Source organism: Diabrotica undecimpunctata, chromosome 7 (genome assembly GCF_040954645.1).
Source record: "Diabrotica undecimpunctata isolate CICGRU chromosome 7, icDiaUnde3, whole genome shotgun sequence".
NCBI lineage: Eukaryota > Metazoa > Arthropoda > Insecta > Coleoptera > Chrysomelidae > Diabrotica > Diabrotica undecimpunctata.
Window position 1 is genome coordinate 38,116,892 of NC_092809.1, and position 25,275 is coordinate 38,142,166.

At 31.3% G+C, this 25,275-nt stretch overlaps 1 protein-coding gene across 1 annotated transcript in view; it reads left to right on the forward strand.

The window, feature by feature from the left end:
- Window positions 1-1,529: 1,529 nt before the first annotated feature.
- LOC140445208 (uncharacterized) overlaps window positions 1,530-25,275 on the forward strand; it is a 486,932-nt gene continuing 463,186 nt past the window's right edge. The window contains exon 1 of the mRNA XM_072537099.1: window positions 1,530-1,932. Coding sequence (XP_072393200.1) covers window positions 1,703-1,932 — 230 coding nt within the window. The 5' untranslated portion in view covers window positions 1,530-1,702. The remainder of the gene's footprint in view (window positions 1,933-25,275) is intronic.

Consider the following 25,275-nt stretch of genomic DNA (forward strand, 5'->3'; position numbering starts at 1 on the left):
TATTTAATACGAATCCCTAAATTAATTTTTCCAAAGCCAGTCCTGGAACTTTTTAGTTTAGCTAATACCAGTCGAATGCTTGATAGTAGTGTACTGTATCATGCAAAAATTAAAAAAATCAAATGAGCCGTATAAACACTACAGTAAAATGAAATAAATGGTCAATTACACAAATCACCCTGTTAATTAATAAAGAAGAGGTGTTGACATTTTTTAGTGGCCACATGATATGCTCCCTGAGGGACTCTACATATGGTAGAAGTATGTAAAGTTCCTCATGACTCACCCTGTATAATATAATGATATAATAATATAATATTTTTAGGATTAAAAATGGATACTGAAAGCACAACTTAAACATACCTTGGAAAAAATAATAAACAATACTTGGCAAACACATATATAAAGGTAAAGTCAGTAAACAAATTAACAGGAAAAACCGGCTTGTTCGAAATCGGAAACGAAGAAGACAAAGAAATGACCACAAAAATAAATACTATAAGATAAGAGAACTGAAGGAGAAAAATATCCTTGTAAAGCATGATATGACCATAGAAGAGCTTGAGAAAAACAAGAAAATAAGGAAAATGGCCGAAGAAAAGATATTTAAAGGAAATATGTAACAATTGGTTATAATGAAATTAGGGTAAGCGGATTAGAATAGAAATGTATTAGGGTTACAGAAAGACTTGAGCCAATAAATCCAAAAAGTAGCAATAAAAGTAAAAATACCAGGGAAATAAACATAACGAACAAAGCAAAGAAAAGGATATGACTAAAACCAACGATAACTTGAAAAATGAAAGAAAAACATGCAATAACCATAAAAATAGCTGCATGGAGTTAGAACAGACAAAGAAAAAAGGAAAAAAACGAGAAATAGGATTTTAAGAAAAGGATATGACTAAAACCAACGATAACTTGAAAAATGAAAGAAAAACATGCAATAACCATAAAAATAGCTGCATGGAGTTAGAACAGACAAAGAAAAAAGGAAAAAAACGAGAAATAGGATTTAACGAGATCAGAAATTTACAATAAGATAGAGCAGCATGAAAAAGAAAAATCAGAGACACAACACAATAGTGATAATAATAATAAAACACTCTATAAATTTAGTAAATTCTAAATGTATTGTAAATATTGTAAGAAATAATGAAATGTAGTTAAACTAAACTAAATCTTATGATACTTTCGATTTATTTATTAAATAAAATAAATAACAAATAATTAAAAACGATCATATAGTATTATTTTATTTTTAATAATAAATGAAAGAAATTCCTGTAAAAGTCTCTGAAATTACTGCAGCCCTTTTATTATGTAACATACTATAAATTTAATCAATTTTGCTCTCAGTTTAAACATTCATTTTCTAAGATCGCCGACAGCGCAAACATTCATTTATTAAAACCTCTATACGTGCGTATGCACGGTACCGCTAAAACTAAACCTACCTACGAGTACCACCAAGTGAAAGTAATACCAAGCGAACCCCAGCATTCGACGTAAACCGCGTCTGGCCCAAACGTGGTCAGTAGTCCATTTACATTCATTCAGATTTGATACTCCACTGCGACAGGTGTAAGTACTCTATCCAACGACGTTTCGGACGGTACTGCCATCCATCTTCAGTACACCGCGGGGCGATTTAAAGCCGTTTTTTGTGGTTTTGGAAGTGCGTGTGTGTGATACTGGTACTATGAAGGGTGGTGCCCGGTGGTGCCTGCTCTTGGTGTTGGTAGTCGGTGTTAGCGGCTCGAAAAATAACCAATCTCCGTCGAGATTGCCGCGTACTAGTGCTGGACAGTTGGCTGCTGCAGCTGCTGCTCAGAATAAAACTGTGAATCAGTTGCGCGGACTGAAAAATGGGACTGTCGCCGGGACTACCGTAGGGCCTCCGCCTGGAAGAGGGAGTACTAGTAGAACAAGGTAAATTTTTATTCAAATTTTAAAAAGGTAGCTTTGCTTTTAAACGGTATTTTTGAATAATTTAATATATATATATATATATATATATATATATATATATATATATATATATATATATATATATATATCAGGGTGATAATTTCAAAACTTCCCACCGTAAACAATATAAATAAAAGGAAGGGAATTGGCAGATCATTTTATGGAGCGTTTACATTTTTCTCGCTAATGTTAGCCTAATTTAATATTATTTATTGCTTAACATTTGTCAAGAAACATTGATGTCAAAATTTACACAGGTTTATGCGAAATAAGAACTTACCTGCACCAAGATTTATGGTCATAAAAGCCAACTCTTGGATAACAGAAGAAAATGTAGTCTTTATGTCATAATTGTTTAAAATTCTGTCCATTTTGCTCTCAGTAATAAGAAATTGTATTTCTGAACTCCTATCTGCAATTCTGGAAAAATTCTCATAGAATTGAGCATGTTGCTATGTTTATACAGATAGTTTATTGGTAATAATAATACAAAAGGACTTTTACAATGCAAATATAAAGATAAATATACATAAAGGAATTATTACTATAAGTGACACAATCAAAAGTCCTAGTTGAGATCCAAAAAGGATGCAAGAGTGTCAAGATATTTTTCAAACGCTTCCAAAATAGTGCTAGTGAAATGATCAATAGCTAATGTTGTTGTTTTATTTTTTCGGGATCCATACTGGTTTATGGCAAAGGGTTTTATTAGATTCAAAATATGGATTTATTTGAGTTTTTAAAATTCGTTCATAAGCTTTTGACAAGAAGAGCAACAAAGATATGGGTCGACAATTGTTGAAATCATCAATAGAGCCTTTATTCTAAAAAGGAGGTATTAACTTTACAGGTTTGAAAACTTTATGATAAGTATTTTAGGATAATAATTGATTTATTAAAGTTATTAGAGATTAGACAATTATATTTTTAATGGCTTTAATATTTTTTTGTGTTGAATCCATCAGGAACTTTGCTGTTATTTCTATTTTTCATTTCTGAAATAGCTAAGTCAACTCCACTTAAGTTCACTGGTTGAAATTGAAAATACGAGATATTTGTCTATGGTATACACTTCAAATAGTCATCAAGAGTTAGCTAAGAAGCCAAAAGTTCATTTGTTTCTCTCTCAGCAGTCGAGCAGAAGTGGTTATTACATTTTTCTGCCTTAAGTTTAGAATTGTCAGTGACATTATTTTTTGTCTATTACCATTATTTTCACCATATATAAGTTTAATTTCTTTGCTGTACTGTTTTCTAAATTCAATAATGGTACTTTTAGGTACAGCAATAGGATCGTTTTTATTTACTTCTATAAAAAAATTGAAGTCTCTCAAGCATTTCTTTCAAAGTATTCTTAAACCAGTGTACTTTGTTATAGGATTATTTTTATTCAACAATTTCGATTTTCTGAAAAAGAGATATTTATAAAATTTAATTATAAATAAACACATCAGAATTTTGAATAATTTTAAATCAATATCCAAATTATCATTATACACAAAATTAAAATTGCAATTCAGCAAAATCTAGTTAAAATTGAAGAGACCCTCCTCTGTTATAGGTCTAAAAGAAACTCAGGTTGCACAATTTGCGGATGAGTAAGTTGTCTGAAAGATACTCTGGAAAGGAGTACTCTGGAATCTGTCGAAAGGAGATCAATATTTGTGAAGATATTATCGAGACATCTATTACCTCCACGGTTAAATTTAATGTTTTTTTTATAAGATTGTAATATCTAAAATATTACAAAGTTTTAAAGGTCTGATGTCTGATGATTTCATTAAAATGGTAACAAAATAATGAGGTAGAGTACCGTTCTGCTGTAAATATAAAAGATCCCGATGTAAGACTAAATTCTTCTGCATTCATTTGAGATTCTAGTTAGACAGTTACAAAAGATCGATAGTTTCTTCAAGCATAAAAAGATAAAGATAGCCTGTCAAAAGTTTTTTTCAATAAATAAACGCCCAGTATTACCATTTTCGAGAACATCAGCCCATAAATTATTTTTTGTGGAGATTGTGAAAAATTATGCGAGTTTCTGTGACTTTAATAGCGTAAATTTTATTTATTTACTTTACCATTAAAAAAATAAAAATTTCTTCGCGAAAACAAATATTGGGCAGATTGGGAATATTACGGATCTAATAAGATTTCATAAAACTGTTTTCTTCCATCACAATTATCATCAAAACTTTTCTTACTTGACACTTCTGTCTCCCACGATATATTAGTTTGTTCTGGTATTATTTGTCTGGAGCTAGCGGGTTCCATAACTTCATTTACATTTTTTTAAAAGTGTAAGCCAAATTTGTCATAAAGCTCGATGGCGCAGAAATTTCCTGTGAGTTCGTAGAGCATTTGACTGTGTTAACTGTTAACCACTTAAATGGACCGCGTTATGTAATAACAGATTAAGCGCCAAAAATTCAAAATTTAGATAACAGTGCCATCTAGCAGATAGGGTGCAAATCTATGTATAAAAATATGTTATAAATATGTAATAAAGCGGTTTTTAAGAACCCGTATTAAGCGACATTGGTTATTTTATTAAGAAAAATCTCACATTGAGATTTGTAATATCGAATTAAAAGCCGTAGATTTTACAGAATTAAAAACTCTTACAACAAAAATTGGAATATCTAATCAAGCGCCGATATTAGTATATAATCCATTGTCAAAAACAAGTGTAATAACGAATCAAGCGCCACAAATAGTCGGTTAATTCTTTATTACAAAACACAACATATTTATTGTCTAGCTTTCAAGAGATCGAATTACTTCGAAACCATCGAACCCAAAGTAAACGACTTTTTTAAACAGTGATGTAACCTTAGACATAATGTTTAACTTGTATAAAGAAGAAAATCAGGATAGTGTTTCTTTTTCTTCCTATAAACGCATATTTTATGACAGTTTTAATTTGCAAAGGAAACGACTTAAATAGGACACATGCAATAAATGCGATAACTTTGCAGTTAAAATCCAAAGCTCTACAACTAAGCAAGAGAAAAAAGAATTTGAGAAACTAAGAGATACTCATTAAGATGAAGTAAAAGCAGCTAGAAATCTTATGAATTCAGATCTTCAAAAAGCTAAAAATGAAGAAAATCTGGAGGTATTGACTTTTGATTTGGAAAAAACCCTACCCCTACCACGCATTCCAACGAACATTGTCTTTTACAAAAGGCAGCTGTGGGTTTATAACTACGGTGTATACTCAGGAAAAAGGCACAGCAATTAAAGGAGCACAAGAGGTAGGTTTTGTTTTATTAAAATATTTGCAAGTGAACCTAACACCTTAAGTAACTGAATTGATATTATGGTCTGACAGTTGCGAAGGACAAAACCGCACTATTAAAGTTGTGATGCTTTTAAAATCTGAGCTTGAGCTTATACCTTCTTTAAAAAAAATAACGGTGCGCTTTCTAGTATCAGGACACAGTTTTATGCCCAATGACTCTGAATTTGGGGACATAAAGTCAGCATTAAAGCTCCAAAATCGGTTGTATACTCCAGATGATTATACAAACGTTTTCAAAAATTGCAGAAAACGAAACAAATTACTGGTTCAAATGGTAAGAAAAGAAGAGTTCAAAGAAGTTTGCGATATTTTAAAACATGTAAATAAAAAGAAAGATATAAATGGGAATTCCATTCCATAAACAAGTGTTCCTTCTCTGCCAATCTACCTCGCAGGAAAGGTATTATTTAGATGTTTGTAAATAAAAGTAGTGTGATGAATTGGAGAACCGTCGTGTAAAAACCACAATCTTTGTCGTATATTAAGTGAAACATCTTGCACTAGTAATGGCAAATGATTACTTAAGTCCAGATATACACACGACCGTTAAAAAAGTGTGCCAATCACATAGTCTCCAACAATAGCACCCCAAGCATTTATATGCCACCTAGTTTGACTATGACTGTTAATAAAATAAGGATTGTTTGATGCATAATAATGAAATGTATGCCAATTTACTGTTCCATTTTTGTAAACTGTAGCCTCATCTTCAAAAGGCACATAATCGAAAAAAGAAATTGGTGGCTATGCACTTGCTGCTGAGACCATTGACGAAAAGCTAATCTGCGATGATAATCATCGACTGTCAATTCTTGATGTAGCTGTATACAGTAGGGATGCATTTTATCTATAAGGCGGATTTTTGCCGACGAAGTTTTTCTCTTCCTTATCCACGCCGTTTCGTATGGTCGTTTGTTTCTCGAAAACGTTGAATAACTCGTGATATTGTAATATGAAATACCCCTAACCTCAAGCCTATTTTACGATAACTTAAGCCTACATCAGCTAAAGTAATTGCCTGAACACATTTATCTTGGCTCAGATTTCTTAAAATTAAATGTTGAATTTTTACAATTCAATAAAGTCACGTTACACTTTGAACGTACTTTTATTTTTTGATAATAAAGATATCGATAATTTTTTTACGAAAATGTTGAAAAAAAATGAAACTTTTTTAAAGTATTAAGATTAAGATGTAGCATTTGCTTTAAGGAAATTCCACAGGGTGTTGCAAAATAAGATGAAAAATCTAATTTATTTTTACACCCCGTATCTAGGTGAAATGTTGACACCTCCCAGAAAACAATAATACCGTAATTACTTAGAAATAGGTCTGCAATGAGCAAAAAAATTTATTGAAATCCAATCAAGGATACACAAGAAAAATAGCTTAATAATTATGGTAGAGTTGAGGTCGGGCGTTAATTTTGGAGAGTAAAAAATCACCTAATGCTTTGAACATACTTGCCTTTTTTTTATAATAAACGTATCGTGATGATTTTTTTACCAAAATGTGAAGAAAGAATGAAGCGATCTTAAAATATTCATAACATGTAGCGTTTGTTTCTAATACATTCCACCGGGTGTTGCAAAATTAGATGAAAAAACACAACTTTATTTTTACACCCCGTATATAAGTAAAACGTTGACATTTCTTAAAAAACATTAATATAGTCATTAACTAGAAATATACCTACAATGTGAAAAATAAATCATGGAAATCCAATTAAGGGTTCAGAAGAAATATAGTTTTAAAATCATGGTCCATTTTAGGTGGTGCGTTGAGTAGTATATATATATATATATATATATATATATATATATATATATATATATATATATATATATGGCTAGAACGGCTATGAATAACTATTCTGATGAGCTTTATTAAAGCGAAATACGTATCAATAGATACATAGACGCTTTGAACGTGAAATAAAATCTTTTCTGTCTTTTTCATATATATATATATATATATATATATATATATATATATATATATATATATATATACGTATACCTTGTATTATAAATGTCCCTTGCCTTTGTATCATTATATTCAAATTAATTTTTTTGTAACGTATGCATTCAGTATGACTTAAATAGTTATATTGCCACATTAAATAATCTACCGATCTTAATTGTGATAAAAGTTGTTTTAAGATTTGCATTTAATCTTTTTTACGAACTCTTACTAAACGCCATTTTGTAAAAATCCTTGTTTTCTCATTTTTCCCATTAAAGCAATTATGGGATTTTCATTGTGTTGTGTTTGGAGCTTAGTCAGAATTGCATCATTACAAATTATATCATTGTTTGTATTCATAACATTGTATAAAGAACGCGGTAATATACAATTAAAATAATTATAGATTTTAGTAATATACGATTTATGAAATTGATTATTAAGAAGATGAATTTATCTCGAGATTTATTGATAAAGTGACACTTTGCGGCTTAAATATTAATAAAACAGGCACTGAAAATGTTAATATTAAAGTATATTCCGGTATAGGAATTTCAGATACGGCACCAGTATTGTAAAATTTGTGTTTTTCGTCTAATCACTTAATACATCATCACACAGTCAAGGAAAAACTTGCATATGAAACATGGTGGATGTGCAATCACCACAATAAAAATAATACAAAAAGAAAAATGCCAAAAAGAACTAAAATAATGTACATATACCCATAACGATTGTTGTAGATTGGTTTAAAAACCTTTTACATTCATGTTATAGTCTACTATTTTCCAAAAGGTCGAATAAATGTCGTTATTGTGGCTGTGAGGTGGATCTTCTTTTTGTCAATTGGAAAAATACTTACATCAGACCATTCTTGGCATCTTCCCTTTTTTCAAAATGCATCAAATTATTTAGCTAGTTGGTTTCTAAATAGCGCTTGACATGCTTTCAACACTTCTGCATTTATCTCATGTATCCAGGGCTTCTATTGTTTTATAGGTCTTGAATTGTGTCCATTTTTTCTTGTTCTGTTGGACTTTCATGGATACCTTTGCATTTTAATATTGTTTGTTTGGCTTCTTCCTCTTTATCGTGTCCATTTAACAGCGCATCGAAGAAACTTTTCCATTTGGACATTCAATGATCTTCAATTAGCAGCATTCCTTAGTCTGATGTTATGTACGTAATCTTGCTCTGATATCCCCTTTTTTGTCTTTCTTACTTCTTGGTAGAAAGACTTAATTTATTCGTTTCGAAAGATTTTTTCGATATCTTCTTTTTTTTTATTATACTGTCTTTTTTAAGCTCTGCATCTTTTCTAAAATTGTCATATTAAGAACATATATGTGACGTAGACTCCTACCAGTCTCAGATACAATTATTTAAAATGAGCCACGCCCTAAACTTATTATCTTTGCTTATCCATATATCAACTGATCGGAGAACATTTTTGAGGTTTCATTAAAAAAAAAACGAACTGGATGAAGAAATGGAGTATAGCTCTATGAACAGTTGGAAATACCTGTGAAGATGAAACGGTTATACAGCATTGCTAAAGCAAGGGAGAAGTCATCAAAGAACTTGACCAACGTGCGGCTGATTAAGATTGAAGATGGGCAAGTGTTAAGATCCGACGTTGAAATAAAGCAAAGATGGTATAAGTACTTTAGAACGCTGATGAGTGAAGGAATAGCTGTGGAGGTTCAGAAAGCCCTATAGAGAACTATCGAGCAAAGGTTAACGAGAGAGAGAATCGATAGGAAAAGAGCACTCTGGCTTTGTGCCAGTAAGGAGGACAACAGATGCCCTGTTTGCTTTTAGATGGTTGATAAAGAAATACCGCGAGAAGAAAAGAGAGCTACACTTGGTATTGATAAATCTTGAGAAGGCGTACGATAGTCCCTATACAAGAGCTATGGAAATGAATGAGAAAGAAATGGGTTCCTTAGAAGTACGCAAGGCTCGTGAAAGATATGTATAAGGGAGCGTACAACAAAGTGAGGACTTGCGTCGTATTGACCGAAAGTTTTACAGTGACAATTGGTTTGCATCAAGGCTCTTCACTAAGTCACAAGCTGTTATGGATGTACTAACAAAGAAAGTAAGGAAGGGGACTCGTTGGTCAATGTTCTTTGCTGATGATATCATTTTAGTAAAAAAGAGCAAATAAATCTTGAAGGAAAGGTTTCAGGACTGGAGAAGGGCTATTGAAGAGGGAGGACTTAAGGTTAGCAGGTTGAAAATTGAGTATATGTGGTTGGGAGGAGGAGGAATGGTTGGAGACATAGAATTGCGTAAAGAAAACTAGGACGAGTACGAGAATTTGAATACCTTGGCTCCTTTATAGCGGAAAATGGGACACTATATTGAGAAATTTTCCCAGCATACAGGCTGGTTAACTTAAAGCGAATGAGAGGGGTACTCTGTTATCGAAAAACTCGGGAAGGGCTGAGAGAAAAGATACACAAGAGTGTGGTTAGACTTGCGTTGGTGTATCGTAGTGAAGTGGTGCCTCTAAAAAAGGTTCAGGAAAAGAAGAATGGAGGTAGCTGAAATGTAAATATTATTGTGAATGTCGGCTAAGACTAGAAGGCACAGGATCAGAAACGACTTGATTAGGGCAAGCGCCAGGGTCACTACAATCTCAAAAAATATTCAAGAACAAATACTGCAATGGTTTGGTCATATCAGATCAGTAGTGATGAAAACTATAGAACGAAGGATAGAGCTGTAAGAAGTTGATATAAAGAGAGGTAGAGGTAAGAGGGATTATCAATACAATCACCTTCATCTAACTCACTGTCGACAGAATTATCATTTTTGTTTATACTACCCCCATTTTTATAAAATCTATTTATGCTATAAAGTTGCCTGAAAGTAACGTCCATTTAAAACTCTATTTGTTATTTTAATTTTAATTTTATACTTATCAATTGTATATGAAATAATCATCTCACAATCCTATTAAAAAAATTAAGAGAACTTTGCGTTTAGAAATTGTATAAAATGAATACAACTTAAAAGAACTTGTACCGCACAAGTGTAGTAAATGACTGACAACATCTGAAAACTTGTGGCTCGAATACTTGGTTTCTCATGTAACAACATGGGGAGTTGCGCGATCACTTTGATATACTATGCCTGGACTATACAATATGTAAATAAAATCACTAAATGGCAGAAGATTAGTTTTCAAACTGAATTTAATTTCGATGTTGCCTGAAAGCAACGCTATGTAATATAAGTAGGGTTAATATTATCGTAAAGTATAACTTTAAAACTGCATCCTCAATAACGAATGCCCACACAAACTTCAATCTCACGTGATCTTGACCTTTTCATATTAGTTTACACAAAAGAGTTATATTTTTTGTCACAACAAATGATTTTAGGCTACCTTTACGAGCTTTATCCATGAGCTAGGAAATAGGTTGACGGCGACAACGAAATAATATCCCGGTGACAAAACGTTTTGAACGAGTACTAATTACTCCAGCTAATAATAATAACGAGAACTACAATGTAAATATATCTATGAGACGTTTATTTTTAAATTAAAAACCTGTAGGAAGTAATACCTCAACAACAAACGGTATCGTATCTCATATTGAATCTGTTCTATCAAAAATTTCTATGCAGCTATTGGGCAACGTCGTTTCTTGAAGACTCACGTACCGTTCACAGTTGCAATCTGGTGGAATAATCAGTGATACACAAATTAGATAAATATATTTTTCGATACTTCCTTTGTACCCAACTCTTCACGTCTGTATCGTTGAAACGATCTTTTATTACGATTTATTATTACTTAATCGATTTTTTAATCGATTTTAATATGTATTCTTGCGTTATTATTTATTAAAATCCCTCTCTATATACCATTTACGTATATAAGATCATGTGAGCCACCTGAATTACTTGATGTTATTTTCTCTTGAAAAATATGTTGATGTTAAGATTCATGAATTTCAATCGATTTATGTCCTGATTTATTTGTTGATTTTAGCCTTATACTTTATCACCTTTTCCATAAATAATTTTTTAGTGTCCATACTTCATTTGTTAATAGAATATAAGCACCTTATGGCTTGTTATAACAATGTCTGCTTACCAATTGTTAAAGATATTTGTTACCTACAGGTAGTGCCAACACTTAACACTAAAAAGATAAAATATATAATTGTAATACCAACATTTATTTGCCTTCACTATATTTCTGTTCATGTCCTTATGTAAAACGTGTTTTTTTCAAACAGCAGAAAGATTAAGTTACAATTTTATAACAAAGGAAACAATTATTACACGAAACTGTTAACCTTAGATTTAACTAGTGCTCATAGGCACATTCCGCTAATTTCGTTTCCTAATGCATCTTAATGAAGCTCCCTTTTATTACCAGAGAATGATCCATGCATTATTCATAAGAGATTAAGCACCAGTAACTTTAATTGCTTAGTATGTAAAATGTAGATCTCGCGATTAGACGTGAGATAAAAAATCTTAAAGTCATTAACACTCCTCTCGAATTACTCAAGTCACCTTTTCAACAATTATGAGCGAACAATATCCCCTTTTCAACAAAAATTGCAAGGTATTACCGAGAAGATAACAGTTGTTTGGTAATATTTTCTGAATGGACAGGAAAACCATAAATAATGTGTTTCAAAATCTGTCACAAAACATGAATAAAGATAAAGGATGTGTTAGAAAAAATGAATATGAAAAGAATTTGTAACAATAACATTAAGCAAATGGTTCTCCGGGTGGGCCTTGAGTTGTACTTAAGCTAAGAAGTCTAAGAAGTTTTTCTTAGACTGCAATTGTATTATAATTTTTTAAAATTGATGGATTATGAGATTGTGATATTCTCATAAATGCGTCAATGTCATTTCGGAAGAATGGTTCTTAGAATTCATTATCAATACATCTATTCAACATAATAATAACAATAAAATAGAAAAAATTAATAAATTTATTATTAAAAAGTAGAAAGTCACTGTTTAATAAGACGATGTTGAGTTTATGTTCAGCATTTTACTTTAATACATACAGACTAGCCTAGTTATGGGAGTCATAACTGCCCTAAGGTGTCTCCATGAAGAAAAACTTCTTCCATATAAATTGACTTTTGTGCAGGAGCTAACAGAAAAAGATCTATATCGTAGAATGGATTTTTGCAAAATAATGATGAATAAACTGAACAGAAATAAAATAGCCAATAAATCGACATTCACATTAAACGAGGAGAAAAACCAACAAAACTGTAGATATTGGTCAGCGGAGAATCCATTAGATGTGTGAGACACATATACTCAATATCCTTAAAAGGTGAACGTTTTTGCAGGTATCATAGGTGATTATATTATTGGTCCTATATTTGTAGATAGAACTTTGATAGCTGAAAAATATTAAAGCTTGATTAGAGACGAAGTTGTTCCTGCGTTGAAGTAACTTATATCCCAATGCAATCGATCTGAATCTAGCAAATGAAAATTTGTTGTTACAGCAGGACGGAGCAACGTCGCATAATACTTTAATCGTAAGAATTTACCTAAATGAAATTTTACCCAATAACTGGATTAGAAGAGGAGTTAGGTATTGAGTGGCCGGCTAGATCGCCAGACCTTACGCCCTTGGATTCTTTTGTGAAGTTATCTCAGGAACAAAGTATATTCAACACAGACAACTAGCACTGCACACCACATTTTGAATAATAATGTCAATGATTTGAAGAAAATTATAAATAATTTCAAAATTGCCCATTGTATTATTATTCATAATAGACCCTACATGATATAGGTCGTTAAGCTTTTAAAAACCATAATATACAGTGTGTTACATTAAAAGTAAAGATTATGGGCTATGCTGGACTTCCGTGAATATCACTGCACATTTAAATTTACTTTTAAAAAGCGCACACTTGTATTTAAAAGTTGACAGGTCTTAACATTTTTTATAATTTTTTAAAATAGGGACACAAACAATTTTATTCCATAAGTGGTTTCTACACTGTATAAAAAACTGATTAGTATTCTGATTATCAGTAATTATTATAGTTTGTTTCACAGACATAATGGTCGAGTATGTGCCATTCATCCGGTACATAATTTTATATCGCATCAGGTGTGCTCACATTTATAGTAAAATGTTTATAGTTTCTATCGAAACGATAAATAATAGCGAACCATTTATTAGAATAATAGCTTTCACCGTTAACATAAAGGTTAGTTCACATATTATATGTAAATAAACTAATTCACTTAGTCAATTGTCAAACCGTTTCAACTCTCAACACTTTCTATAATAGATATTTTTTGTATCTATATTGTTTTCGGGTAATTTCCCATTAAAGGATGATTGATGGCTATGAAAATATTAATAGAAGACAAATAATTACATACTTTTTCCTCACTTTATGTTGAAGTTAACGAGTGTACAGCACAACACCTGACAATAGTGTGAAGGTGTTTGTATAAATTATTGAGGAAGTAGCCAATTAAATGTTATTTTAAAAGTTTTAGTAAAAATTAATATAAGTTGTAGATGTTCTTATTTAATACTTTCGTTCTATGTAATAGAAAAATTACGAAATTTAAAACGGAGAGAGTGGTTGTCGATAGAAATTGTAAACACCAAACAAGAAACCAGTAGTTGAGGTTTATGACACTAATTACTCATTAATTTTTAATTTATGAAATGTACTTAGTTAATTGACACTCTTATTATTTCACTACACTGTGGAAGTTGACAAAATATGTACCGTGTATAAATTCCGTGAGATAAGTGGGAAAGTTCAAATGTATGGGGAACATGAAGTATTAAAAGATTGTTGCTGGAGTCCCAGAACAAATAAAGATTTAAAAACACCCATTTAGAGTACTATTCAGCATGCTGCAGCATGCCCGTCAGTTCTGTAAAGTCTGTCAAGAACTACCAATACTTAAAAAAGGAAGAATATACAGTACCTACTGTGATGAACTGGAGAAAAACACAATCAAAAATTAATGTTATTAAAGAGAAACTCAAAGCTATCAAATACCTAAAAGATGAGTGCACAATAATATTACTAGCGGAAAAGGACAAGACATCTTTAATTATGGACAAAAGTCAATATCGGGAGAAAATCCAAGAGTTGGTCACTAATGGATCTTACACAAAACTAAAAAAAAGATGGTACAGTAGGCGGTACAGTAGACTAGCGCGAATCTTCATACTAGGTTTTCTGTATTTTTAACATTGAATTATTATTTTTAAAATTGAATAAAGAAATTTTATTATTTATTTATTATTTATATTTTAAACAAAAAATTATATTATATTAAAATAATTCAAGAAATTATTATGTTTGCTCTTAACGCCATCTTCTAACCTATTAACAAAGCATACATTGTTTTCTTCTGTCAAATTGTCAAATTCAAAATGGAATAATAAATTAATATTAAAATATAAATAAATATCATTTTATAGTAAATTTAATTATTATATAAACTAAATAAGATGTTTAAAAATAATAATTGTATTTATATGAAATTATTTTAAAACAAGAGTTATAAAAATTTAAACATATGATTTAATATTGTTATTAATTGGATAACATTTATGACTTTTAAATTTTGACAATCAATATGAATTGAATGTTTTATTGACAGATATTCTTTTAATTTTTCTTCTTATTTAATGTCTGTATTTCGTTAGTTATTTTTGAAGTTATACTTCTATACGCGCGCTCCACGTTGGAAATTTGTACGGGAGTGAATCGGTGAAATCATTACATATGTAAGATAATGAGTACGAGAGAGACAGAAGATATATTTTCTCTCTCTTCCTCTCTCGAGAATAAAAATGTTCCTTTTGTATATAATATATTTAATATTATATATATTATATATATTTAATATTATATTTATATATATGTATATATATAATATAATATTTATTAATATTATTATTTATGTGATATGTTTTGTATTATTTATTAAATGTTCATAATTATTTTAGTCTTTTGTATTTCAAAATAATAATCTCAATAAATCACTGTATGACCGAGAACTGTTAATTTTGAAATACGTTTGTGTCATGTCTAATTGGCAAATGTTTTACGTGTTTGGTTCATACGCTGGTGTATGTGAGTTCGAATCCCAATATGAATTTACTTTTTTATTTTTGAAATAGTTAAAAACCCCGTTAATTTTATTAAATATATGTAATATACGCAAAAATCCTAAATTTTAAAATAAAATGAAAATTTACAACATAATCCGAGTTGTTGGTTTTTTAAAGTTATACTTCTATACGCGCGTTCGACTTTGGAAATTTGCACAGGAGTGAATCGGAAATTTGCACGGGAGTAACAAGCCTCGTTAGGCATGTTAAATTATAAATTAAAACTTGTAAATATCTCAAGAAAGTTCAAATGCGTACTTATATACACAACAAACAACAATTAAATATTGTATTTGTCAATGTCAGATAAATTGACAGTTGTATCACCAAACAATATTTTTTTTATTAATATTGTTATCATAGTAAATTAAACATATGCGTAAGTAAGTTATGTATATTGTCATTTTTAAATACTGATGAATATTACATTTTAATTTGTATTATTATATTGAATTATGTTGCAGTGTATTGTATTGTATTTTTATATTAATTACAAAATAAACAATGAATTTTACTGCAGAGTCCGTGTAAAAAATTTTTTTTTAATTCAATTCCTTTTATACATACATGAAAATAAAAATATATATTTTTATCAAAATATTGATTCAATCCATTATTTACTTACTATACTCCTATTACAAGTCAAATATTTATATACAGCAAACGATGCACCATATACCTGTATACCTAATTCTTTTTCTCTTTCTGCTCTCTCTTACCTATAGCATTACATATGTAATGATTGTGCAGATTGACTCCCATATAAATTTGTAACGACGAACGCGTGTATAGAAGTATAACTTCTACCGGCAGTCCCACTGGACTCCCACACCCGTTTTTTTTATGCAGTTTTTCATTTAAACCCTAATCATTAAATATATGATGACTAAAAACGAATTGATCTGGAGTAGTGAATCAATGTGAAGAGTCGCTGTGTCGTGACGTTACCCGTGACGCCTTCTCGTGGTACTAGTTCCGTGACGTTCGCATCCGCATTTTAATATAGAGAAAAAAGTAATACAACGCTAGTATAGAAGCTTCGCTTTAAAACGATCCTACCAAATGACTGGAAAACAGAATATATAAAACACTACACAAATATAAGAAACCAGTGATTTTGCCCGTCGCCATGCAACGGGGATCCAACCAACTGCCATTTACAGTCACCCCACTCAATTTTGTTTGACTCCAATTTTTTCTTATTCCCTTTAATTTTTCTAGTAAATAGGAGAAAATTCCTCATATCCTGCTCCAATAATTTCTCAATTGGGAGTAAGAGTAAACCTATTCACGGCAGTATACTCGATTCACACTTACACTATGTAGCATGCGTGAAGTGCAGATCATATGCAAGAATAAAACAAACATGTAAAATAAAGATTACTTCAAATCATTGATTTATTCATGCGTAACAACTCATTTTAATTTCGGAATAATTATTTAATTAATTTTGTATACAATTACACATTTAAAAACAGACAGAGTTATGTCTACACAAAAAGAAGAACAATCTTACAAAACATTTTTAAAAACTATATTTTTAGTAAAAACTCTATGGCTTCCTTGGATTAATTTTCGTTGCGATGGTGTATCCACAACTTTGACGCTTACGTTTGTCTTTTTTCTCATTCTTGAGAAAACAGAACTAACATAATGCTTTAAATTATTTTGCAAAATAAATCTTACCTTTAAATTAGAACAACCAAGATTTTTGTCAATTTTGCGAAAAAAATAATAATAAATATTCGTATTATTAATTATCTATGAATTAATATGTATTAATATTAGTATTTTTAATTGAAAATATCATTTCAAGAACAAAATATGAATGAAACGTCAGATGTGAGTAGTTCAGCTTTTCTTTCCTAGATGGCGCTAGGTTTTAAATCGAAAACAACGTAAAGCTTTAAATTATTTTATAATACATTCTACCTAAAAAATATTAATTAAATTAATTATTAATTATATTAATAGGTATATAATTACTACAAAACGTATCTTTTCAAGAACAAAATATGATTGAAATATGGTAGTTCATATTTCTTTCCTAGATGGCGCCGTTAGTTTACTGAACTTACAGTGAGAGCTGTCATCATAGCCTTTTATATGGATAGATACCTGACAGACTACCAAAGAAGTGACACCCCATCACTGACATCCCACTACAGCAGGACAGTACACCTTTACGTAGATATGGGAATGTAACCCTCAGACCAATTTGCATCAGCATGGTTTCTTCTTGCAGCTTCTTCTTCTTCAGCCTTCATTCATCCATTGTTGGACATAGGCCTCCTCCAATTGTTTCCATGCTTCCCTATCTTTTGCAATTCTCATCCATTGCTTTCCAGCTACATCTGTTATATCGTCTATCCATCTCTTTTTGGGTCTTCCCACGCTTCTTTTGTTTCTCGAGGTCTCCAGAATGTCACTTTATAAGACCATCTGTTGGTGTCTTGTCTTGCTACATGTGCTACCCATTGCCATCTCAATGTCGCTATTTTTTCCATGATGTCGGTTACTTTAGTTCTTCGACGTATTTCGGTGTTAGGAATTTTGTCTCTGAGGCTTATATTTAACATGGCCCTCTCCATGGCCCGTTGAGTTACTCTTAATTGTTCTGCCATTTTTCTTGTTATTGCCATAGTTTCCAATCCATAAGTTGCAACTGGTAGTATACAAGTGTCATAGGTTTTTCGTTTTAAGTGTATTGGGATTTTTCTGTCTTTTAAAATGAAGCTCAACTTCCCAAAAGCAGCCCATGATAATTGTGTCCTTCTTTTAATTTCTAGGGTTTGATTTTCCTTTTCGTTTTTAATTGCATGTCCTAGATATATATATATATATATATATATATATATATATATATATATATATATATATATATATATATATTATTCTACCTTTTCTACATTGATGTTATCTATCGTGATGTTTTCTAGGCTGTTGCTTAATATCTTTGTTTTGTCGAGATTCATTTTTAATCCTATTTGATTAGATTTGTGATTTAAATCTTGTAGCATTGATTTTAGTTCATGGATATCTGTGCTTATTAGTACTATGTCGTCTGCGAAACGCAAATGGTTTAGATATACTCCATCTATTTTTAATCCCTTTTCGACCCAATTTAGTTTTTTGAAGACATTTTCTAATGCCAAAGTAAATAACTTGGGTGAGATGGTGTCACCCTGTCTCACGCCTTTGCCAAGGTCTATTTTCATAGTTTCCAGATAATCATCTATTTTTACGTGAAAAGTAGCATCATCGTATATATTCTTAAGGAGGCAGCATATCTTGAATCTACTCTGGCGTCGTCCAATGTTGTTAAGAAAGCCCATTTCTCGATACTGTCGAATGCTTTGTGATAATCGACAAATGCCAGATGTAGTGGTATGTTGTACTCTATTGTTTTTTCAATAACTGTCCGGATTGTTTGCAAGTGATCGATAGTGCTAAAACCCTTACGAAAGCCTGCTTGTTCCACCGGTTGGTATGCATCTAGCTTAGCTGTCAATCTATTTGTTATTATTCGGGTTAGTAGTTTGTAAAGGTGTGACAACAAGCTTATTGGTCGGTAGTTTTCTATATTTGCGGCGTCTCCTTTTTTATGGAGTAGAATGACTTCCTCATTTTTCCATGCTTTTGGTATTTGTCCTTCCAATAGGCATTTATTCAGTAATGCTCTCATTGCCTCTTCTAATGCAGTAACTTGCAGCTTCTTGCAGCAACTTGCCAAAATTAGTGCTAGCCATAATAGAGCGTTTAGCACATTAAAAGAAACATTAAAAAACCTAATTTCTTGCAAAAACTAGGAGACATAGATTATAATTCTAACAATATGCTATTTAGTTTTAATATCACTAGCCTCTTTAGTAATATACCATTGGAGAAATCTTTAAGAAGAATAAAAGTCAAATTAGAGAGGGATAATACGTTGACAACAAAAACCAAATTAAATATTAGCTGTCATGGAGCTACTCTTTGCACAGACAATACTTATTTTATAAACAAGATTTTGAATGAAGGATTTCGAATAAAACTTTGTAAATAAAAAGACCAATAACCCACAGAATCGTGGAGATATGTAGATGATGTATTATCTATTTTTCCTCACGGACCAGAAGCATTGAATAAATTTCTGGTAGTCATCAATAGCAAAGAATAATCAATCTAATTCATTACGAAAAAAGAAAACAACAATCCACTTCCTCTTCTGGACGTGTTAATAACAAAAGGTGATACAGGATAAGCAACCAAAATTTACAGAAAACCAACCCACACCAACAGATATTTAGATTACCACTCAAACCACAACATAGACGTCAAGAAGAAAATGATCAAATAAAGATATTGAGGAGGCTATGAAGAAACGGTGAGGATAGAAGAAAAACTATGAGAATACTGCAAAGACATTGTGAAGAATTTGTTGCCAGACTTGGAAATACCTGTACCAAAATTGTGATGATGTGCTTATTAAGAGACTCCAAAAAGTTTACAGATATTAAATAGACGGTAAAACAACTGAAAACATAGTAAGATACTTTGACAAATCTATGAAAAGACTGCGAAGATATCTTTATCAAAATACTCTTATAATATTCTAAAGATATTGAGAAGCCTGTGAAGATATTGTCAAACGATGGAAAAGAAAAATGTAAAGTCTATTAAACGACTATAAGAAGACTGTTACAATACTATGAGAAAAACTAACAAGTAATTCTTGGAATATTGTGAAGATACTGAAGATATTATGAAAGATATTATGAAGATCATATGGTCAAGAGATGTAGAAAGCATTGTTGAGGACTTATTAAGATTGTGTAGTTGCGGAGAGACTGAAGAAACAATAATAATACCGTTTAGAGATTCAATAGGCTGCCAAGAAATTTTTGGAAAATTATAAAAAAGGTAGGTTGCTAACCTTGCCTATCAACCCTCCACTTTTATCCGGGCTTGGGACCGGCTGTGATAACTACCAAGCTACTCGATCCACCCGATAGCCATCGCAGGCAGTGCTTTAACATTTGTTTATAAAATAAATTGTATCAACAACTAAAGCTGACACTTGGTTTATGTGTTCTTAAAAGCTCTATAATAATAATTGCTTCTAACGAAAAAAAAAAAAATTTTAATGATGAAGGACTACGGCGATCTTATAGTGACCAACCTTCCCAAACCATTCTTCTATCTATAAGGCGACGGTACAAAAAACTGAGAAGCGCTTTAAGGAAACTTGACGAGTAAAAGATGGCATTTGAACAGGTAGACTAAAAACTGTTATAAATTACAACAAAACTTTAGATTTAATGAGTTTCGTTGAATAGAACCTCATGCAGAGCTATACAAATACATGATGTACGTCATTCTTCAGTCTTGCATGTACTATATAAAAATTCATTTCAACCCAACAAAATCCAGTTGTTGCCAGAATTATATGAAGATGACTACTACTGTAGTATATAATACACGACGAAGCAATATTTATACTCTGTGGAAATGTAAATCTCTAAAATTTAAGGCATTGGGGTGAGGTAAAGCCATACTGGATACGTGAAAAATATACTTAAAGACCACAAAACTAAATGTATGGTAGGTATAGTGGGTACTCAGTTAATTGGGCCATTTTTTATAGAAACAAATTTAATGGCACTTAAAATGAAATTGCACCTACGCTAAAAAATAAGTTTGGACTCAATTTGAACTCCAGATCATTTTGGTGTAAATATTTGGCGTTATTTAGATCAGACATTTCTTGGAAGGTGTATTGGTAGATTAGTTGGTATTAAAGGGCCTCCTCGTTCACCCGATTTAAATCCTAAAGATTATTTTTATTGGGGATACATGAAAACTTGAATTTATAAAACCAAACCAGTAAGTGATGTAAATATGTTAATATAATAAAAGCATTCTACCATCGTTTATGATACTGTCAAATTAACAACGCAGTACATTTTGAACTCTTAATTAGGTAGACATTAATTTAGCAATGTAGTAAACTTTTAATTATTATGTTTAAATTTAGTTGTACTCAGTTCGAATCATAAAAATTATTGAGAAGTTTAGGGGTTTCTTAGGCCTTTGCTTAATCTTTTTAAGATGTTCCTGACTATATAAAATCGAAAGTACTGTATACAGTTGAACTGGTATTGAAGTGTAGATTTTAATAAAGGTATAATATACAGAGTGTTGCGTTTAAAAACCAAAGTGACTAATGATATTAAAAACTGATAAATCTGGCAACGTGGCAGACATCAAATTTAAAATCTACATATTGAAAAATAGATGTATTCCTGTTTTTGTATAATTTGAGAGATAATTAGGCGTTTCCAGACTTTTGATCCAGTCTGTATATACGAAAATAAGAAAATATAAAGCAAAGCTAAAATTTGTTAATAGGTTAACAATTTGTTAATACGCTAATAATAATAATGTTAATGTGAAGCTACGAACGCTATTATTTGCTGTTATTGCTGCGGTTTATCAAAAAAATGCTTATAAAAATATAATTTGTGAAATATCCGAACAGTCCGTATACTTTTAAATTTACATACATTACATGGTTGTGCACATAGAGAGTTATTCGTTGAAAATTTGCTATGCATATTAGCTTAGTATCTGTGATTTAAAAGCAAATATTACTGTAATTGTTTATTGCAAAATTTTTCTTCCGGAATTTCACAGTTCACAGTGAATAACTAGACATTATTATTATAAATTTAGAAAATTGAGTTATATAATGCCTTAGATCCGTTAACTGGTTTAAAATGTATTTATTATATATCAGAATAATATTCACAAAATAAAGGTAAATGAACTACGAATCAGACAGTGTAGTCTAGGAGCAAAAGAAGTTTCGTCGGCGATTGAGGTCCATTAGATTTTGCAACTGATTTTTATGTCTTTTGACCCGCTTAATTCGAATCCTAAACATGATAATCCGAACGTTATTAACAATTTAATTGTTTAAATGCTTATAACTAATAAACTAATAAGTATATATATATATATATATATATATATATATATATATATATATATATATATATATATATATATATATATATATATATATATGTAGGGATTCTACAGTATTCACTGCCTTCCCTCGCTCAACTGTTTCCATCTCTCTCTGTTGTCCCATTCTCCATCGTTTAGGCCTCTCTTACGCATGGCGTCGTCTACTTCGTTCCTCCAAGATTTTCGGGGTCATCCTCTTTTCCTCCTTCCTATGGGGCTCCATTCGGTTATTGTCTTTATCCATCTGCTGTCACTAGTTCTTCTTACATGTCCATACCACTTTAGTTTTTTTTGTTCTATGTATCTTAGTATGTCTGTTTCTAGTGACGTTCTTTGCTTTATTTCGTCATTACTTCTCCTATCCATTCTTGTTACTCTGCAGCATCTTCGCAGGCATTACATCTCTGTTTCTACTATCTTACTGCTGTTTTTCTTGTTTATGTTCCAATTTTCAGCCCCATATGTCATAATACTTCGCACAAATGTTTTATAAATCTGTGTTTTTGTCTTCATATTTAGGTGTCTATCCCACCATGCTGAGTTAAGTTGTCGGATTGCTGTTCTTGTTTGTCCTAATCTTTGTGTAATTTCTTCCTCTGTTGTTGCCTTTTTCGTGATTGTAAACCTTAAGTATTGTTACGTTGTCATCAATCTGTTGATCTTCTATGTCTTCTTTACTTGTAGATAGGTACTCTGTTTTCGCGATTTTAATATCTAGACCAGCCTTGGTATATTCTTCTTGTAGTTTCTTCATCATGTAGCTGAGGTCGTCTTGGTCTTGTGCAATCACTACTTGATCGTCTGCAAAGCTTAACGTATATAGGTATTCGTTCCGTACCGGTACTCCCATGCCTTCGCATTTTCTTTTCCATGTAGTCAAGGCTTTCTCTAAGTATATTTTGAATAGGGTTGGAGATGTGCAACAACCCTGCAGAAGCCCTTTTGTTGTGGTGAAGTCTCCTATGATTCTTGTTCCCATTTTAATGGACACTTTATTTTCTTTATACAGAGCTTCTGTAGCTTCTATGAGTTCCGTCTGTATTTCTAATTTGTACATTGCCTCCCATAGTTCTGACCTTGGTACAGAGTCATACGCCTTTCTTAAGTCCACAAATGCCAAAATGTATATCTCTATTTTTTCTTTTTTCTTTTCCAACAGTTGTTCCAGTGTGTATATGTGGTCTATGCATGATCTTCCTGCCGTGAAGCCTGCCTGATCCTCCCCGATTTTGCCTTTTATTGCTTGCTCTATCTTTTCTCGCAGTATCTTCCCATATAATCTTCCTATTGATGATATTACGCTTATTCCTCTGTAGTTTTTGCATCGTTTTCTATTTCCTTTCTTAAATATAGATGTCATATATGCCTCCGTTCATTCCTTTGGGAGTTGTTCTCCATTTATGGCTTTCTGTAATATCCATTGTATTATCCGGTGTAATTTTTTTGATCCGTATTTTATAAGCTCAGGTGAGATGCCTACAGGTCTCGGTGCTTTCTTATTTTTGATTGCTTTTATGACCGTTCTCATTTCCCTATCTGTTATCTCTATTTCTTGTTGTGGGGATCTGCTTCGTCTTCGCCTGTTTTCTTTTCCAATGAATTGTGGTCTTTGTTCTGTTAACAGTTCCTTGTAATAGTCCTTCCATTCTTTGTCCTGTATATTTCCCAATTAAATTTTTTTTTTGAGTTTTGTTTCAATCCTCTCAGTACTTTCCATGACTCCGAAGTTCTTGTACCTCGTATGTGTTTCAATATTTAAGCAGGTTCTTTCCCATTCTTCATTCTTTTGTTGTGTTATTTGTTTTTTCACTTCTCTATCTTTTTCTCGATATTCTTTATAAATTTCTTCGTTGTTTGTAGTCAGCCATTTTCTATATAGTTGCTTTTCTTCTTCAATTATTCTTTTTGTTGGTTCATTTATTTCATAATAGTGCTGTTTATTTGTAATATGTTCTTTTTCTTTAAGGGCTTTGAATGCTGCTTGTTTTATACTCGCCTTTATATGCTCGTATATTTCTTCGATGTTGTCGTATCCGTTGCCGTATAAATATATATCCTTTTCTTAAATTATATTTTGTTTCTTTTAAAAAACAAGCCTAAAAAACTTTGAAAAATTAAAATCGGTTCATTAGAAGCCGAGATATTGCAAAAATATTAATAAATAACAACTTAGCGACTTTATCAGACATTTTTGCTTATAACTTTGCTTTTCCTCAACCTAAAAATAGTTCAAGTATGATCATAAACTTTAAAATTAATTTTATTAATTTTTTTTTCGAAGGTATATAAGTTTAAAATACACAATGTAGCTGTAAAAAAACAATCGAATTTGTTTATAACGATTTTTTGGTGATGTGAGATCAAAAAAATTAGTATTATCTTAATGAGGCCTGTAGTACAATGAAAAACAAATATTTTGAGCTTTACCAAACCCATTTAAACGCAGTTTTTGCTAAAATACAGTCAATTTAAAAATTGACCCAACTGATGCACTTAACTATACTCGCACTTTGTAATATTAACATCTCTACAAAAAAATAGCTTCTGCGTGTCTCGTGAATCTCAAATTGTTTACTATTGTTTCTGCATTTACATTTGCAACAGGAGCAATATTTAACTCTTCTTTTTCTTTCTTCTTCATGCATTATCTTTACAATTTGGTAGCAATTCATACAAATGAAAAAAAAAGTATTTTAACTTTCTTTGGCTTTATTTCATTTGTCCAACATTCACCCAAAATCTTCAGGATTCAAAGTATTGAGCAATTTATCTAAGCAATTGGTCTGAGTATGTACAATTTAAATTGCTCGGAACATTTGAAATACAATAGAGTTGGACGTAGTAGGCAAGTCATCTA